The sequence below is a fragment of the Aulonocara sp. 'chitande type north' Nkhata Bay genome, linkage group LG20 (assembly GCF_057382095.1).
Source record: "Aulonocara sp. 'chitande type north' Nkhata Bay isolate Kocher_YH1m ecotype deep benthic linkage group LG20, A_spYH_male_GT1.1, whole genome shotgun sequence".
Lineage (NCBI taxonomy): Eukaryota > Metazoa > Chordata > Actinopteri > Cichliformes > Cichlidae > Aulonocara > Aulonocara sp. 'chitande type north' Nkhata Bay.
The window spans coordinates 24,312,098-24,333,191 of NC_141363.1; the positions used below are offsets into that span (position 1 = coordinate 24,312,098).

The 21,094-nt window shown below is 37.9% G+C and overlaps 1 protein-coding gene across 1 annotated transcript; it reads left to right on the forward strand.

Annotated features, from left to right (window-relative positions):
- Positions 1-5,107: 5,107 nt before the first annotated feature.
- Positions 5,108-20,465, forward strand: cd34 (CD34 molecule). Its single transcript, XM_086278421.1, has 5 exons — positions 5,108-5,347; positions 15,666-15,725; positions 15,906-16,042; positions 18,251-18,475; positions 18,733-20,465. The coding sequence occupies exons 1-5, from the start codon at positions 5,266-5,268 to the stop codon at positions 18,922-18,924; spliced, it is 696 nt and encodes a 231-aa protein (XP_086134547.1). The 5' UTR covers positions 5,108-5,265; the 3' UTR covers positions 18,925-20,465.
- The last annotated feature ends 629 nt before the right edge of the window (positions 20,466-21,094 follow it).

Here is a 21,094-nt window from a genome sequence, read left to right on the forward strand (position 1 = left end):
AAGGGGAGTATACAGTATGAGGGCATGTGTGTGGCAATGGCTGTTGTTATTAACATTCTCTAGTTTATTGTGGAATCTTTTGAAAAGTGCAAGGAAAAAGGAATAAAAAATATGCTGTGTTGACTAACTTTCCAGTTCGGAATATTGTATTCAAGACTTCGAATGCTCCAGAAACACTTGCACTCGGTACATGTGTGCTTTAGGCATTGGGCGGGGTCGGCAGGGACCATGGGACTTGTATGGAACAATAGGAGAAGACTTCTTCCAAAGGGGAGTGCTAAAAAAACATCTGTATGAGATCAAGGCAATGGAGAGAATGAGCGAAAGTTAAAGGTGGGAGGAGAAAGAAGGAAAGGATTTTGGCACTGCATTCAGACAAAAAAACAAAACTGTGTTTTGGAAAGCACAAAGTACGGGCCTCTTCTATAAAGAGGGTCATGCATATCAGAACTAAATGAGTGACTAAGAGAGGAACATTTTTTCCAACTCTATTATCAAGACTGACTATCAGATATTTTCTTTACTTTTCCCAAAGGAGATATTAAGCAGTATGTTGTATGGGAAATATATTTATGCAGAAATATTTTGGGGGGTTCCCAGAACCTGTTACATCTGTTTATTGTTTGTATCGCTGTCGCAACTTGCAATCTGTTTTACTCATGAGGGCGCATCCACAGACTGTATCAATGATAAACTCAGTGACGTCCACATTTGCCTGTAAAAACAAAGAATTACCAGATTTTTTTTTTTAAAACATATTTTTGTTTTTAAGAAAAATAAGAGCCACATTTGAGGATATTCGTTTAAAATTTTGATAGAACAGTAGCAGTATAATGTCCTCGTAAGTGGATATCAGGCCCTTGTAGAGCAAAACTGAGTATTTTGGTCTAAATAACCCAAAATGTGATGTCCACATATGTGGACGCCAGGTCCTAGGAGGTTAAATTAGACATATTACACTTTGCCATTATTTATTTAACATTATCTATTGTGTGAAAAGCCAAGTAGACCCATGTTTCAGTAGTTTTTTGAAGTGTGGGTGAATAGTTAAATAGTTTCAGCCTTCATAACTTCAAGTATTCTGAGGTAATGGTTTTCTGTATGGCTGTCAGTCTCTCTCATCGCTGTGGAGGAATTTTGGCCCACTCCTCTTTAGAGCATTGCTTCAGTTCATTGAAGTTTGCAGCTAGTTTGTAATGATAACACGCAGTTTTCTTAAGTTCTTGCCACAACATTTCGATCAGGTTGACTTCTGGACTCTGAGTCGTTGAAATACCTTCATTCTTTTATTTTTTAACCCATTCTGTTATGAATTTGCTGGTGTTTATTCTACTGTTACATAAAGCTTAAACTGTTGGACACTTGTCTAAAAACTAGAATAATTTGGTATAGAAAGGAGTTTATGGTTAACTCAGTCACTGCAAGGTTACCAGGTGCCCGCGTCCTGTGGCTGCAAAACAAGCCCCGATCATCATCGCTCCACTACCATGTTGCTTTTAGCCATTTGTGCTGATGTGCTGTGTTTGTGTTTCCAAACGTGCCGCTGTGCATCATTGCCAGTCATCTCCACTGTGGTTTTCTGTTCAGAGGACATTGTTCCAGAAGTCTTGTGGCTTGTTCAGATGCAATTATGTAGAGCTAAACTGTGCTGCCATTCTAGATGGAAGGGGTTTTCTCCTGGCAACCTTTTCAAACAAGCCACACTTTCCATACAAGTGGCCACACTTGCTGATGATCAGTCAGTCCAGTGCATTTGATTATCAGCACCTGGCTGCTACTTTTCCTCTTCCGATGAAAGCAGTCGGGGTGCAGTTAGTTTTTCTTACACTGATTCTGTATTTTGGTTTAGTTATTGGTAGCAAAAATATGAAATTTACTCTACCGTCATTCAAGAATATTCAGTCAGAAGTCTGGCTGGTGTAAACTGTACTTTATTCCTGCCTCTGCTGTCTTCCTCCCTGCAGAAAAACTTGGAAAGATCTGTTCCGTTTGTCTGTCGTGGGCTTGAGGTCATCACTGGGTCTGTCTGATAAGTTGTATGCTTTATTGTTAGCACATACCATGTGCAGGGAGAATGGCAGGAAACAGAAAAGGAATTTCAGTTCAGGAGAAATGATGGATGGAGACTAAACTGGGGCTGAAGGGTAACTATACTGGCAGGAAACAGAGAGTAGGACTTTTGTTGTTTCCTTAAACACTTTAGCTAAAATCATCACTGACTTCTATGCCTAGGAAACCTCTCCAATAGAGTCTCTCTGTGCTTACTGTAAGCTCCTAAACAACACCCCAGTTCAACAAATGAAAAGAAAAGCAGGGAAGCGTCTTTACTTCAGATCCCATCTTATGTTGTCCCATAATACTTCAACTGAGCTGTTCAAATGTCACTGTTTCATTAATCTACTCACTTTTATTTTTTATATATTTCTACACAAAGTGCTTTACAGAGAGAAACAAAAAATTCAGAGTTGTTTCCACTACTGTTCAAATTTCACATGGTGTGTAAAAAGTTGGACATGATGCTCTATATCAGTTAGTTAAAGAAGAGACATAAAAGTTACTGTTTTTTAACTATTCAAAAGAACTGACAAATTTAAAAATTAACTAAATGTAAACAGGTATTACACTTGAATGAAATTATATAATTAAAGGCCATTTTTAAAATAAAAAACACTCTGAAATTTACTTTTGCCCATAAGAAAAGTTAAGTAATCCAAGTTCAGCATTCATCATATGATATTCCACAGCACAGAAGACGGGAACAGAATAACACAGAAGGATATGACCCAGGGCAGAAAGACTGAAAAGGGAAAATAACATTCACTAAGGCCCTAAAGTCTTTCCTGAATTCTAATATTTTAGAAATATATATATATATATATATATATATTTTTTAATTTTTAACAATATTACTTCAATATCAGCTCTAAAATTATGTTTGATCACTCACATGTCATGTATGTCTCCACTGACGGCTCCTCAGAGCTTGATCTAGAACACCAAAAAAACCAACAACTCCAAAATGTCCTTTAAAAAAGAAGGAAAAAAAGGGCCCTGAGGGTCAGATTTTCTGCTAACATGTGCTGATCCTCGTGATGTCCTGGCAATGCCTTCCTCACTGCACAGAGAATTCTTTGTTTATTTCAAGAAAAATAAGTCAAATGGTAAGTTAGCAAGGGCGAAGAAGAGAGAAAATCTCATAGAAATATCAGGATTTGTAAACAGGCCAGACCCATGCTGTACGTTCAGTGGGGCAAAGCACAAACACAGATACAAATCAGATCAGATTTCTATTTGACATAAGTTACTGGTCTGCTGCTCTTAATGGAAATTTGACCTCATCATGATCCACCAGGTTGCATTTATTTACTTATTTATGCTGATTTTAGTTTTTATCAGTTTCTGTCGGAGCCATTCACAATTATTTTTATGTACTGTTATAATGTGAAAATGAGTGGTTTGACCTTAAAATACACCTAGTTGTTTATTGTCATACCGACTTTAATTATGTTTGTTTCAAATGTTTTTAATAACTAAAGACATGTAATTAATAAAATCATAATGCAACATAATTTTCAAACAAATATATGCAAAATTATTTTTTCAATTAAGATTATTCCGTTAACTGGCTTTCCCAACACATGGATTAAAAACACAGTTTTGAGTCAGTTAAGAAAATGAACTATTTTCCAGTGAGATGTTTGGATACATATAAGTTCATGATATGGCAAATAACTGCAAAGATTATGACAGAGCAACAATTAACGTAACATAAGTCCTAAATTCAGACTTCAAATCTTTACAAATGCTGATTAAAAATTCTTATTTACTTTTGACTTTTAAGTTCCTCTTAGAAAATAGCTGTTATGAAAACATGGAAGGTCACCACCAGGGACGCCTATTCCCAGACATCAGCCTGATCTTGACTGCATTGATCTTCATATGGTTGCATTGTTTGACAAGCACGTCTCCTGGCAGTCCTCAAAAACCCAGCAGTGGAACTGCAGTGATTCCAGATGTGGCTGACACAGATATGTGGAACAACACACACATCAAACTCCTACAACAACCCACATGTAAGTGTAGCAGTTTAGCTGATGTGGTGCGACTTTGAAAAAAACACGTTTTGTCTATAATCTCAGTGTGTGTGTGTGTGTGTGTGTGTGTGTGTGTGTGTGTTACGACATTTGAAAAATGCAGAGTACAGTATATCAAACCATGCATGTGTTTTTGTGCCATTCAGATGACTCACTCTTGGCTTTTGGTGATTTAGTCCACCAGGGACACACAAAAACTGCAGCCAAGCTTGTGTGTGATGTCATGTGTTTTCACAGGCCTTTTTAGCAATGCAAGTTCACACTTTGTAGAATATGAGAAGACTTCCTCCTCTTTACCATGTGCATCATCAAAGTGGCGCACTTCACAGCAAGAAGACTCCTGTAATGGACTGGTGTCCAGGTTGGACCCCACTTCCCCACCCCACAACAGCTAGGATAGGCTCCAGCCCTGAATTGGATGTGAAGTTAAGAAAATGAATGGATGAATTATGAAAAAGCAAAACTGCAACATATTGTGCTTCTGTTTCTCCTTTTTTCTTTTCCATTTCTTCTTCTTTCTTTTTTTTGCCTTTCTGCAAATCTTTAGCCAAATTGAAGTCAAATGTGTTGCAGACAATTCTTTGTCTTCTCTCAAAACTCTGTTTACATTTGCACTTTTGCCTACATCTTTGTACTGTACTTTTGCACTTGTTTTTCATAGACCGGTCAATAGAAATGGCTCATATTTCTGCTGAGCATCACCTGAAGCCTTTCTTAAGTCTAAGCACAACCACCAAGTTGCAGAAAAATCGAAACAGTGCATAAAATGTGCACACTTTTGTGAAAGAAGACAAATATTTTCACCAGGAAACAAACCTACAACACATAAAGCTTAGTCTGATGCCAAGTATCTCCCAATAACATCTCATTATCCCATTCTGGCCAGCTAATCATGCGAGCACACACAGGAACACAGTAAAGGGAGGAAGAGGGACTGTTGCTCTGGGGGAAATGGGCAGGAGGCAGTTAGAAAGGGGGTGTGGAAAAAGCACAGAGTGAGAGGCCAAAGAGTTGGGCCATATAAAGAGAAAGAGAACACAAACCAGGCTCTATCTTTCTCCTCTATCAGACCTCATCGACGACCCTTTGCTTCCCCTCCCTCACACTAACCTTCAGTGTGTAGAAACTTTTTGCTCTAACACAGTCCCAGCACCAACTGAGACCAAAGAGGATGGCTACATCAACGTGGAGAATGAATGGACTCTACAGAAAGATGACTCAACCTCTGTTTCTCTGCACTCTGGTCCTTAGCAGTGAGTACTGTAATAAGTATTTATTAAAGTATGTTATTTTGCATTTTCGGGCATTCATCCTTAGTTAGTTATTCTATCCAAACAGAGTTTTATATATTGTGTGAAGTTCATTTATTTTTTTATCTAAAAGTGTCTAACGTTCTACTCCATCAGCAAGATTTTGTTTATGTCACAGTAGCTTACAAACTTGCTGGGGATTTGCTTTGATGTGCTCCACCATGAGATTGCACACAAATGCAAAGAGGCATGGTTAGCAGTGGAGTAGCAGCAGACACAAAGGCTTTGCTCAGAAGTGGAAGCTGCTGTACATACTCATTATACTTTATACCCTGCAGTGTATCTCCGTGGAGCTAGTAAACCACACATAATATAGTCTCAGAATACACACACACACACACACACATATTATGCGGAATGTATTTAGAGAGCTGCACATGTACTACATGTGTAAAAGTAACCACATTTCATATTATTTCATCACTGAGCAAAAATAGTTCTTTCATCTGTGTTCCTTATAGTAAATGTGTGTGCCTTTGTGTGCACAAGTGTGCAATTATGCGGATGCGTGTGGACACACTGGGCAGTCCACTCCAAATCAGTCCGAGGCCTGACGTTAATTGCAGGGTAATGTATGGCTTGGACGATAGAGCTTCCTCGCTTGTTGTAAACCAGGTCTAGTTCTAGTTCAGCCCAATGTAACGACTTCTGCAGAGCTAAGGCCACAGGGGAGGTAAATGTTTGGAGTGACCTTGGGAACACTAAGAGGAGTTTTCATGATTGATGGAAAATAACTGAAGCTTAACTTTTAAAGGGGAAACAATCATGGGATGGCAGAACATGTTTGTAGTGTAGTAAAGAGCCATATTGCCTGCATCAGCAGCCTAACAGATGGTAATTAAATTTACATAGAAATCTAATTACTCTGGGCACACCCCGTCAACGCAGATTACTTTTTTCGATGTATATAGCCTAGTATACAAGTCACAAAGTCACCTCAAGAGGCGTTACTGTTCAGGCAACATGCTACTCCTTCAGTCTTTCTAATATTTAAAAACGTGAGAAATTATGTCTGACAAGTGATCTAATAACCAACCATGTTTATTTGTGTTAAGCAATGAATGATATGCACTCATACAGTAATGGACCTACAATGAAAGGGACTCACTTGACTTCAAGAACAACTTGTGGCTCACTATTTTGCCAAAGAACATTGGCATGTGAACAGACCAGGGATGAAACCTGTAATTACTAAAGCGCTAAAGCACCTGAGCCCCAGTGACCCTGGTTATTTGTGTTCTAATCTAGTCTAGTTTTATTATGTCAAGAATTTTGTATAATTTAATTAACTGAGTTTGTTTTCACTCACTTCTTATTATGATTTCAGCCATGATCGCCTCGCCTTTTGCTCTATTTGCAAATCAATGTTTAAGCAGTGGTCTTAATTAGCATTTCAGAAACAAAGGATATAAACATTGCACCTTTGTTTTAGGTTTAAGCACACAGCTTCTGATTTCTACTTTAAGAACTCCGCAGTTGTGTTGTCTGCTCACCCGTCCTACGCTTCTCACCACATCCAACAGCAGTCCTTTGATTACACAAATCTGGTCACAGACGGCTCAGAAAAACAAAAACTGAACATTTCTCACCTAATTATATGTGATGGATTGTTGTGTCTTCATGCAGCTCTGCCATTCTGTGTGTGCGTGTGATTATTTTGTTTCTTGTTTTGATTTAGTTTACATGGGTCCCAGCTCTAGGTCACAAGAGACAAATTGTCATTGATTTCTTTTGACAATACCAGCTTCTGTGGTTGCAGTAGTATCAGAACTCTCTGATATCTGGGAACCTTGAATACACATTTTTGCAAAGTCTTGGAAAGTCCCACATCATACAAAACCTTTCGCAATTTGGTATGTTGGCATTGTGACCGGTGTTGTAATAATAGTTTATCTCAACGTCTCAGAGTATTAGAAGGTAAATGAAGTGTTGGTTCTCACTTTCAGCTTGTTGTACGTGGGAGGAATGGACAGCTGTAAAGACTTTTTATAAAGACAAAACTGCTATAACCAAACGACTTGAAACGGCCTTTGGTTGGAGCATTTCCAAAATGCCAATGGGCTGCTTTCAGTCAGGAGTGATGACTAGCTACTGAAACAAAGGATAATAAAGGACACACCAGCACCAGATGTTATATACAACAAGGCACCCTTAGAGATAGAGTCCCTCAACTGGTCAGAGTGTTTTTTATGTGCCTGTGGCATGTCAGCAGCATATTATAGAGGATGTTTAACAAAAAGTTTTGGCTTAGCAGTAATGTCATGTTGCTGCAAACGTGCAAAGAACTATAAAAAAAAGTGTCCCCTCTGCACAGTTTTCATAAGGTGGAGATTTGCTATTGAGATAAAGACTGCTTTTTTGTTGTATCAGGGTGTAAACATGTTTATTTCTACTGCTGGGACATTAACTTGGGCATCTTGGGCACTGACTTGCAGAATCAGTCTCAAGTGGCCATTCAAAGAACTGTTTTTTTGGAACCAAATTTCCTTCACTTTTAACCCCAGAATTACTCACTTGGTTTATCAGAGCAAACATCCTTGTCACATATAAACAGGTCTCTCACCCTGACTGCAAACAGATTGAGTTTATACACTCACTTCCCATGGCTGTAATTCAGTATCTATGCAGGCGTGCAAATATGCAGCGCTGACATGGCCATGGACTAAAATCTTAGATGATGTCATTCATTGCCTTTTGGAGTGTGTTATAAGCGGTCTCTCTCCCTCTCTCTCTCTCTCTCTCTCAAGATTTCAGGGGAAAACCCAAGCTTTAAATCTGCTCTGGAGAAGGGGAAAAACATCTTGTCTCACTTACTTCAGCTTGTCATCTACAATGACTGTTTCTGTTGCTAAGTCAGGGCCTCAGGCGGAGCAGAATAGGATAGAACAATTGCTGCTACATATCATAGTGAAAAAAGTTTCATTCATGGTTGGAATATTCCAGTTTCTTATTAAGTTACTTGTGTGCATTTTTGCACATGTGTAGAAGTAAAAAGCCGTTAGTACTTTGTGATGATCTGTAAAAATATGAGACTAATTCGTTCTGAACAAGAACAAGTAAAAGATGAAAGGGTCAAGACTTAATGTTTTAAAGTGAAAGAGCAGACTTCAGTGAAAATAAGCCCTGATATGTCTCTGCACACACATTTTTGAAACTTTGTTTCTCAGAAAACAACTTTGCCAATGTAAACATGGCCAGAATATTGCCACTCATGGCCCTCGGCTATTGACCAGCATTCTTTCAGTCTCAAGTTGTGATGATGAAGTTTGAGTCACGTCATCTGCTGAAGGGTGTGGGTCTTTTATGTAAGCCTTGGCAGATCATGGTCTTATGTCAGCCTAGGGTGTGTGTTCACTTGGGCCCAAAGTCATGGTTGAGGAGCCATGTGAGCTTGCAAAGCAATTAAACCTGAAGCCTGTGTTCTGTAAAACCAGCCATTTTGCTTTAGCGATTTCTAAATGTGCAAACCGGGTTAGATGTGAATAAACAGCTTGTATCAGTGTACATTCTGACACCATATCTCTGAACCCACATGCGCAAAATCACATTTTGAAATGTATTTCTCTCTGAATTATCTTTATTTGGAGCCAACTTCCTTCCAAAAATGATGTTAATGAAAAGCAAAACAAAGCCGCTAACTAATGATCATCCATGAAAAGGAAATTACTTCAATAAATAGATTGTCTAGCAACAATATTTACCTTGTGAAACAATCTTAACTAGAAAAAGTTGCATTTCCTGCAAAAATGCAGTGTGAATTCTGTGTAGTGGAATTTGCTAAAAACAGCTGAAGAAGCTGAACTTTCTGCTGAAAAGAGGTGAAAAAAAAATGAAAATTCTGCTGAAAAGAGGCGTAGAAGCGGAATTTGTGCTGAAAACAGGTAAAAAAAAAGCAGAACTTTCTGCTGAAAAGAGGTGAAGAAGCGGAATTTGTGCTGAAAAGAGTTAAAAAGCTGAAATTTGTGCTAAAAAGAGGTGAAAAAGTTGAACTTAAAATAAATTTTGCTTAAAAGAAATTTAGCCATGGCTGACATTCAAACCCAGTCCTCCGAGTCACAAAACAGCTGCTCGTCTCACTGAGCTGAAACACAGCTCACCCTTGTGAGCTAAATCAGCAAACACACTTGTAATGTGGTTCCATTCATCAAAATGGGCCAAAAAATGGCATAAAAACCTTCATATTTCAAAAAGTATAAAAGTTATGAGCACCAAAAGATATACCAACCGTTAGCAGAGTTTGAATGGTGGAAATTGTATGAAAACTGAAGGGGTAGTTAACCAGCAAAGAACGGAGCAACTAGAATAATAAGGTAGAAGAAAGAAGAAAGAGAAACAGGATCTCAAATTCACACAACAATGAAAAACAGAAGCTGTGCTACCATTCAAATCTTCCTTCTTCCAATTACTGCTGTTCTGGTGAGCTTATTGTTCCTTGTTCCCCTGCTGCAATTTTACAGCTGCTAGGATTGAAAGAAAAAAAAAAGTAGTCTCTCATTTAATTGAAAATTGGCAGTATGAGATGTCCAAAGGATGAGAAGCTCTTAACACCTTTGCTCAGATGAACCTCAGCTCTATATTCAGCTAATGAACAGAAAATAAGTGTGATTTCTAAAACAAGAACTTGGAAAAATCGTTTCACTTATTATGTCATCATTGCTTTTTCCCTTGCTAAAACGTAAGCAACAGATTGTCCTCACTGACTTATGTAAAGTTATGAGGATGTCGTAACACCAGTAGAATGCAATCACTGCATAAACTACATAATCTACGTTGGATACCCAGGCTGGGATTTCCTTAAAGAGGGCTATATTGTTTACCCAGGGGGATAAAAGCTCTTAATGAGCATTAGTGGGGGGTTTTGACTGCCAAAATAATAGCTCTTGGTAATTAATGTTCATTAAATGGCACACTGTTGAAGGCATACTTTAGACATCCTAATTGAAAGCATAAGACTGCACCCCTTGCTGTTCTTAAAAGCCCTTGGTTGGAACACCACATTCATTTGTAGCGTATATGTTTCTGGGCAAGTGTTTTCATTTGTAGGAGATACTGCATTGTTTAGAAATGCGTAAGGTTTTTGAGTTATTACAGTTACTTCTCTGGCTTCCTCTTCCAATTTGGTTCCTTAGTTTCAGTAATATCAAAGCCAGATTGTTTAGAGCGGTATGTTTCAGTCTCTTTTTTCTTTCCCAACAGAGTATCATGAAACATGTCTTGAAATCAATCCATGGATAGAAAAGGAGAGCAGCTTGCCGCCTCTTGGAACAGCTGGTGTGTCCAGTTTCTAATCCACTAAGAAAATGGATAGACTGTTTTGGAAACATAGGTTTTGAGTTTCACTGCCCTGCTGAAACGATTTTAATGAGTAAATTAGAGGTTGAATAAAAACAACAGTGAGCGGCTGCTATCAGTAATAATGTTACCTTTTTGTTTTTTGCTTTATTGCTGAAAAACATTTTTTTCAGTACTATAGCTTTTGAAACACAATAGGCTTGGGTAGAATATCAGTAAGTAAAATCTTCCTAATAAAAACAGTCCCAGGTTATATTTCTTAACAACAGGCATTATAGTTCCACTCCAAGAGTATGTTCCTGGTGATGGCTGTTATCTGTAGTTTCCAGCATGTTTGTCCCTGTAGTTCAAAGAGGTCACTGTGTGCTGTGATATCCACATCCTGTCATACAATAGGATGTGCATGGATAACATTCCAAGCCTGTTAATTATTATTGTTTTTGGGTTGTTTTTTTATGGTTGTGTTTTGTTTCAAAGCAGGGGCGTGTGCAGGGTGGAAAAAGTCAACATTTGCCAACCGTCTGTGCAGAAGCAAAATTAGTTCTTATGTTCACTGATTAACTGGTATATTCCAAGTGTTTTCATTGCACCAAATAGCAATAAACGGAACTGTAGTGATTTAGTGTGCTGTTGTTTTCTTGTTTTTTTGGTGTTTAGTTGGTTTATGCTATGAAAAGATCTATATTTTTCTTGAAGGCCTGCAGGATTGAAAAGAATCTCTGCTTAAATTTGAAATATAAAATAGAATTCCTCTTAATAGGAACAACTAGGAGTAGCAAGGGATGAGTGATGGGAGACTTTGGGCTCTGCTTTGGACATCTGGTGAAGTAATGGAAGGAGGGTGTGGCTCATTATGACATCCAAGGTGTTGTCTCTACAGTCTGGGTGGAGGTCAAATCTAAGCCCCAAGGTTTAGGGCTGAGACTTTTCTCCTTTTGCATGATGTTACTGATTTCACAGCACAGCACATATGTAGGGAGGGAAAGAGCTCCCCAAGGAGACTTGCTGCAGCTGCACCACTCATCCCCCTCTCCAGGCCTCCTCCCCAATCTCCCCAGAGAGGAAACAGGCCGCATCCTCAAATACCATAAGTAAAGGACTCCTGTCCCCGGCTTATACTGTCTGACTGCAACCACTTAATCAGGTGTGACAACGTTTGTTTTTACTGCAATTTCCTGCTTCTTCCCCACCCTAAAATCAAAAGCTGGGATGACAATCACAATGGCAGCTGAGAGATTTTTGTTTCATATTTAGTTATTTCCCATAACAGCGACATGGGAAATAAAACTATTCTTATTCTCATATATAGGCAGACATACAGTAGACTTGTGCATTAAAGGAGTCTGTTTATTCAGTACAAGTAAAGTATTGATGATGATGATGATGATGAATTCAGAACAAGCATTCCAAGTATTGTATGTAGCAGAATCCACTCATGCAGTTTGAGCACTAGATCAACGATTTCAATTTCATCATGGTTGAATTAGAAATTCAAAGGAAGTGCTCAACCTCTGATGCTAAAAAAAAGTGCATTTTTATTATTGTTATGCTCATCATTATTGCTATTGGACTCAATATCTTAACTGCCCTTTAAATGTAGGAAATAGCTAAAAGTAAATCAAGTAAATAAAGTGAAGCAAGCACAGGATAACATAAAAAGTTTAATTTTCGTACTTTTTTATGAGTAGAGAAGCTGCATTCTCAGGAAGAGACCTGAAGCTACCATTAAAATGAACACACAGGAGTAAAATCTGTATTTAATCTTACCTTACCATGGTAGCAACTGCGTTTTAGACAGATTGAACTATCTTCAGAGAACATTACGCTTTGTACATTCTCTAGCTTGTGATTTTGGCACCGTGCTCTTGAAATTATGTTTTTGCATCTGTTAGTGCATACAGCAAGGGAAGACTTTTCCCCAGTGAGGAGGAGCGGTGAAAGAAGGTTGTCTGGCATTAAACAAAACCAAATGTAAAAATGAAAGGTCTGGCTGTCATAGCAAGTTTAGTGCATAAATTGATGATAATGATACGCGGCCTCCTCCCTGCAACATGTAGCTATAGCACCCCTGCACAGACTTGAATCTTCTATAGACTGAATACACAAAGCTTTTCTAAAAGTAGTGATTGATGATGTGCAATCCAGGTTGCCAGTTCTGTAATGACCTTTCATGCTGTAATCCATTACTACAAATCCAGTCACTTGTGAAATTCTTGAGAATCTCCCAAGGGATCATCTTGCTTTATTTCTGGGGCTGACATCCACAGTGTTTACAGCGTATCTGACTTTAGGGGTTGCTTTCATTCCCCTGCCATTTAAAGTACATGAAGTACAGTTGGATTAAACTTGAGACCAGCATCTCATTACTCCAGCAGCATGTTAAAAACTCTTGTGGTCCTATAAACTATGTAAAGAGAACAAAGCACTTCCTGGGAGATACATGCACATCATGGCAGCAGACAAAGCAGGTGCTTTAAGAGACTCATATTTCTTTTTTTTTCAAAGAAGTTTTACCTTTTGTCTCACTGTCTGTAATTTTAATTTGTCCAACAACAACTACAGTGTACAGCACATCTGATTTAACTTATTATTTAGTTCTTTACATCTGGCTACACACCACATCACCCAGGCTAAAAGGCGGACAGCCAGGCCAGGAAGTCCACTTCATGTAGTCAAGCAGTGATGAGCAAGATTTACTCAATCTTCACCCAAGATTTACTCACAGTCTTGGCCTTATGCTTTCTGAGAGAGACCAAGGATGTGTTTATGCATTTTTTTGTGTTTCCCTGTGTTTGTGTTGAGACTGGAGCGCCTAAGGCTTCTTGTTGAGGCCAGGGGGGCCTTGTTGGAAACATAGGAAGACTTTTCACACAATTGTATAAGCTGTCTCTGTCCACAGTAGTGAGGCACTACTACCTATAACGGTTTGACATATTCCATAATGTTTCAACATGTAAGGATTAATGTAATCACCTTTTTCTTGAATTGTGATTTTTTTCATTTATAAAACATAAGAATAAAGGGATTTACAGTGTCTTACAATTCATACAGACTGCTTAGTAAGTGGAATGCTTTAAAATCTTTCACTGATACTGATTGCACTAAGAAATATTTAGAGTCACGAGGTATAAACTAAGGTAAGTCAATTTGGTAGGCTGGCTATTTTTGACATATTAAACACAGCAGATTAAATCATAATTAATCGAATGATCTGATAGCCCAGATTTGTACCCCAATTTACAAATTTAATTGTAGCATATGACCAACTTTGGTCAATATCCAGCCATTTGATGCTGTTGGTGAGAAAGGACACATTGCTGGAGAGAACCTACATGGTCCAATCTAGAGTGGTAGATGCATCATATTGGCCATTCGCTAGCTTCTTGTTTTGGATGAAAACATTTCAAAGTGACCTTGGCACTTCCCCAGAATATGTTCAAATTAGCCATGTTTATAGGATTACAAACACACGCTAAACACTTAAATCTACGTCCCATAAATGTGTGTTGTGTTTCACTAAATAATGATAGTGGTGCACTGAAAACATTTTGCTCTGATTGCAGAATAGTTTTGGTTACACGTAAAATTGTTTACACACTACACTGGGTTTCTTCCATGAGGAGGGGAGTGTTTAGAAGTTCAGGCTGAATTGAATTACACCGCCATCATACAGTAGGCAGGATGATCCCTGATGCTGATTATGTCTCATTTACCCTTCATGACTGTGGCAAAGCTGTGCTACATAGTTATATCTTTTTGCGGCTGTTTTTAAAAAATAAAAGTCAAAGGAGCTTTTTATCGGAGCATTTACGTTTAATAACACTGTCTAGTCTTCAATATATAAAAATACTTGTTAAGATTAATTTTCAGTCATAATATGATTATGATATTAGATTTCCAAAAGAAGTTATTACATAAACAAGATTTCTCCCAGGAGATGGATGTGTGGTGAGGTCACGACCCTTTGAAACTTAGCTGCTCATTTTTATATGATGCAGAGAGTAAAAATTAAGACAACCGTGAGTACTAATTAGCAAGTACCCTTAAGAAAATATGCCAAACTGTTAAATGTTTTTGGGTGGGCTTGAGGCTTAAATCACCAGAAGATGTTCAAACCACCTTTTTAACCTCTATTAGAAACAAACAAAATGGAAAAAAAAAACTCACAGATATTTACATAAAACATCTTTTCTTAAAGGTGATTATATATACATTAGCAGTGTGTTGCAACTGCAAGAAGTACTGCACTGGCATAACTGTGGAAAACCAAGTGTAAGAAGTTTTTGATATTTGATATCTGAGAATTACAGATGATGTGAAGACAAGAGTCAATGCTGGAGATGGAAAAAACTTTATCTTTGGAACCTTAACCTGTATGAATGAACTGAAACAACTAGACGTTAACTACACTCATTTTGTGGGATTTGGTATATTTAATGTAATCATAACTGCAGCAGAGACAGTGGCACACATCATGGAACTAATTATAGTACTTCAGGTAGGACCCGATTGATTTAGTTTGCATCAGAATTTGTAGGCTAATCGTTTAAGATTTGGTACTTGCTCTCATTTGAGACTTCACTATCACTTTTATATAATAAATAAATAAATGTCCTCTTCCCAAGGAATCATAACATTTGGGCTGCACTGCAAGTTTGAAGCAAATCCAACAGAATAGGTTCAAAATAAGGCTTGAACTGTAATGTAAAGCTAGCTAATGTTGCCATAGGAAATGACATTATACTTTGGACCTACAATGCCGAGAAAAAAAACCCTGCTTTGTCTGATTGGCATCAAACTTTATGAGCACTTGCAAGAAATGAAATGACAAAACATATGGGACAAACTGTGTATTTATGCAAGAAGCTTTTTTTTTTTTACCATTTTAATTATAAAGTGTTTAATTTGCAATTCCTTTTTCTCGATGTCTCTGTCTTTCTGTGATTCACCTGCTCTCCCTTCCTTACAGGTGTAGTGATATGTCAAGACCAAACCACCGCCTCTACCAAAACACCAAGTGTCAGTAACGGTAAGAACCTTCAAAAAATGTATAATGGGATGTGAGAACAGCACTGGATTCCAGAGAATTTCACTATATTTTAGAGATATTATTTTAAAGTGCCAAGTTCCTTCAAAATATATACAGACATGCTTTTGTGACATAAGACATGGTGCCTGACAAAACTTTGTATTTAAACTTTATTTTCAGAGACAAACGAAACCTCCATTGATTCCCTGATTACTTCAATAACCAAAAGTTTGGCTTCCGGTAACGACAGTGCGTTTTGGTTTCTCACGGCAAAACCGCAAATGGATGAAGAAAACTCCAGCAATGATAATACAATGGTAAATACTGGCCTGTAGCATCATATTTTCTACTTATTAACTAATAGTACCTCTATCACCAATAAATCTAACAGCAAAAATGAAAATTATATATGTTATGCTGCATGTTATATAAATGATGACATTTATTTTTTAAACATGTATTTACAAGGGATGACAAAAGCTGTAGTTATATGTATATGTGCAATATATGTGGAGTATAAGTACAGTGATATGAGAGGAGACAGCGCTAATCCCAGTCACGTCCTGGTGGCATTCCCTCTAACCAAGACCCTTTATCTGGCTCCCTACACCTTGGGCCCCGAGGAAGTGTTTTGTGCTGCTTGGAGGAATCAACTGAATGTGTTTAAAGACCTACAGTTGGAAAAATTGGTCTCATAAAAGTGGATCTTTTCTCAGACATTCCTCAGCAGTTGTAAATCATGAAGCTGTGCTCAATGCTGGAGACAAATGAACTGGAGAGCTAATGTTTCCACTCATGCACTCGAACAGGTGTGGCTCATTTTTTTCACAACTGTTTTTTGCAACAACTTTAATATATTATAGATTTTTTATTTCTTTTTAAGGTTTGTCAAAACAGAAATATCTGACCTACAGAAAGAACTACAGATTTATCTTACTGTGTAATACAATATACTTATCCTCACATTATTAAACTGTAATTGCACATGTATTTTTTGACGAACAACAAAAGAAATTTGATGTTAAATGTTACATCGGAAGTCATCGCTACATTGTGCCATATGTGACTCCAGGTGTGTAGAGACAGCGCAACAAGTCCGTTATATAGGTCATTACTGCAACATCAAGCCAGGACCATCAACTGTCCAACTCAACCTGAAACTAAACATGAAATTCCTAAATAGCTTGATATGACACTGATAACAGAGTCTGTATCAGTGGATCACATTTTATAATATTACAATGGAGGTTATGGGAAATAAGAACACTAAAATCTGTAAATCCAACACATGTTTTTCTCCTTCTATCTTCAGTATCAAATAAATTGTTTATGTTAAAATATGCCGATTCAAATTAAACATCCAACTATGGTCATGTAAGTTCAAGCAAAGCAGGAATGAGATGTAGGATTTGATCAGTCACAAGCAACAGATGGAGAACAGCACAGATTCCCTGGGATTGATTTTGTCATCTGACTTCAGCCTTCCTGAGTTTCTTCCTCTTCTTTTCAAAGCTCTGAGCATTACAGACGAGTCCAGCTGTGAGCCCACTCCCAACTAACTGAGGATTCAAAGTTACAGCTCACAGTGGTCTTCTGGGAATGCTGAAAGCAGTCTGGATCACATTACAGAAGAATAAAAAGTGTTCCCAAGTTACAAAGCCTGAAGTTGTGCAATGATGATATCATTATTCAGGGTTAAAGTGGGTAAAAAAAACGAAGGTGTGGTCAGCAAGTTCACTCAGCTGCATCTTGTCTGTAAGGCACACAAGGCCAGTGTGTAGTCTGAAACACACGTTTGATTGGTGGCCCTGTGCTCAATGTGTATGAATAAAACTATGTACTGAAAAGTGAAAATTGCATTAGGCAATTGCAAAATAGGATATATTTTGTAGGAGATTGCTCCAGCCTAGACAGTGACATATGGAAAAAGTGTACTATTACAGAAACTACTGTCCTTCCACATAACAGCAAGTATGTACTTTTTTGTTTTTCTTACTTTGTGTGAAAACCCTTCATAATATTTTTTTTAATATACTGTATATGAGTTTCTCTCAAAGCTACAGAAGGTGAATTTCAGAAAAAAGTTATTTGTCCATCCATTCTCTTCTGCTTGCCCATCATCATCATCATATTTATTTATTTATTGTTTCCAAATTTCTTTTTTAAACTACTTGCAAATAGACAATCCTCACGCTTCCTTCTTTATTCTATTTATTGAAATAGGACAGCATGGACATTATACACCGGCTACAAATCATATTATAAAAGGCCAACATTTGGCTTCACGTTTAATTTGAACCCTACTCTCCCTGTGAAAGTTCTCTAATTGTAATGCACCACCACAGATACAGACAGCAAAAACTCAGCTATGAGAACTTAACTTGCACTCTCACAACTTGCATCTCATGACTGAGATAAGAACACCTCTTATTTTCTTCTGGACTTTTTTGACCAGAAATGTGTTTTTAACTGTTCCCATATAACTTTTTTTAATCACACATTGTCCTTTTATACTTTTTTTGTAGGTGGGAAGTACTAAAAGTCCATCACCATCATTACATTTATCACCATCATCATCATCATCATCATCATCATCATCATCATCATCATCATCATCATCGTCGTCGTCGTCATCATCAAATTCCTCTGTGTTTGTGGGACTACTTGTCAGTGGTCTGCTTGCTGCCCTTGGAATCACTGTGGGTTATTGCTATTGCCAACGCAGGACTGACACCAAGGCAGTGAAGCTGGTAAGAATATTGTACAATATACAGTAGAGTATCTTTCCATTGTGGAACTCACTTATTTATATATTCATGCTGGCACAGGTGTTACTGTAAGCTGTAGTACACCATACCGTGCACCCTGGATTAATTAAAAATCTTTATAACAATTGTAAATTCTGAACAGAAAGACGACTTTATATTATTTCATGTGTGTATTGTGATGGTCAGTTGAAAATTTCTAGTCTTTGTTTGATGAGCTCCTACTTGTGGTCTATTTACAGACAGATGAGACCTATCCAGCAGATCAGGAGAACCAGGGGAGCACTCTTGCTTCTGTAGCCCCCCTCATCCCCACTCCCGAGACCCAGGAGAAACCCAGCGTAAATGGAGAGTCCCCCGAGGCAGCAAAGACCCAACCTCCTCCACCTACCAACGGCCACTCCACCACCAAGACAGCAGACACTGAGCTGTGAAATAGTCCAAAATGAATTGAATCCCAGGAACTACCCATCTATACACACAGACACGTCTGATGAAAACACATCTTTGTTTCAGAATTCACTCCTGCCTAATCACACAGAGGCCACAGAAATGTGGACTTTAGGGACTACAGCAATCCCTTACATAAACACTCCTGTTGTTATATGGTCCTGTTACCTGCTCTTTTAGCTACGTGCCTCAAAAAAAATCAGGAAAACTAGTCTGATGATGACAATAATGGTAGAGATGAATGATGCTGATTAATCACGACGAAGACTCGGTTCCTGGGTTTTGATGGCAGTCAGGAAGGAGAAGAAAGACAGGAGATGGGCAGTTCTGGGTGTGAAAAGACTATAATGTTAGTATTAACCACAGCTTGCTACCATGATGACTGCAGCCTCTGGAGTCACAGCAATGTGCTGTCCACTTCAGCAGAGGCTCTGCCTGTCATCTGGTTTAATGCTCCAGCCAATCATCCAACTGAAAACACAGCTAAAGCACCTAAACAACACGTGTCCTTACATTAATGTAAGACCATAACAGACAGACAGGAACTAACTTACACTGCCTTGAAATCTGTTTACAAGAATACATCTTGTATTCTTAACGTGCGTAGGTGGTTGAAAGTGTGTGTGTGTGTGTGTGTGTGTGTGTGTGTGTGTGTGTGTGTGTGTGTGTGTGGGTGTACTATGACATTTTGCATGAGTGTATTAACTTGCATCTGTACTGTGCATTGACTGTATATATCCATACATGCATCTACGCTTATCCTCCTTATTGTACTGTATGTACATATGTGTGCTTCATGATCATTTTGATCAGTCATGTCAGTGATTGATAAATCTTAACCGCATGCGACAGCCATGAAAAATGTAGAAATTTGTAAAATGATGGCTAACCAAGTTGTGGACAATCGCCATGGTGAAGCAAAACGAGTATTGACATTTAAGTCACACCATGGCATTAATCACGAAGCCAAAAGGCCTCTTTACTCACTGTTTGACCAACAAACTCACAAGGACTTTAGACACAGAGCCTCCTTATGTCACCTCTGCCCATCTATTTGTTAGTATTATTCTCTGTCCAGTACTGTATATACTTGTTTTTATTCTGTGTATCCATACTAGTATTGTTCATTCTATGTGCCAAGATCTTCATTTTATAACTTTTATTGTGTTTATATACTTCTCCCATCATCATGATATTTTATCTAGGTTATATGACAAAGAAATATATTTAGAAATGAATCAAGTTCAGCATCTAATGGTCCAAATATGCCTTTTTTAATCCTATAAATACAGGTAACATCAGTTTTCCCTGACATGCCTAATAACAATAACAATAATGATAATAACTTTGAAAACTTTGATATCAAACTGGAATGTCCTGCATTCATTGTTCTTTTGATCCATCTTGTATCGTACCATTATCACATCAATATTTCAGTGTGACTATTTAATTTCACTAGCACTCTGTAGTTAAAATGGGATTTAACATGAAAAAAAAAACCTAAATAAATAACATTGTATATGTTTTCCTGTTTTCAGCCTATTTTTTCCCAGAAAAAAAGCGAGTGATTTTGCTTGAGTTTAAAGAGAAGTTGGATTTTTAACTGCTGCCAAGCTCCTTAGACAACTACTGACAAATTGTACACAGACACGTACATACTTTTTTTTTTTTTTTTTTTTCTAAATGACATCAGAAACAGCAGTATGCGACATTACGTGATGGCAGAGCTTCAGTTCATCCTTTGTCATTTTTTTTTTTTTTTTAATAAATAGGACAGGGGGAATGAATGAGAGAGAGAGGGGGAGAGAAAGAAAGAAAACCAAAGGGGAGAAGAGACGGTGAAAAGGGGGGGGAAGAGAGACAAAAAAAAAAAAAAAAAAAACTCCTGGGTCACCTGTATGGAGAAAAAAAACAAAAACAAACAAACAAACAAAAACAAACAGAGGAGACAGCAAACAACAAAGAGCAACATAATAATAGAGAAAACAAAGCACCATCACAATAAACTAGCTAGTCATAGATATCAGTATTTACTAAGTAATAAACGATATTGTGCAGCACGCAAGATAGACAGCGCACAGTGTGCTTTGAGGCAGCAGCCAAGAAAGCTTTAGTCCGCGTCTGTGAATACCCATGTGTGCATACCTGTGTGGA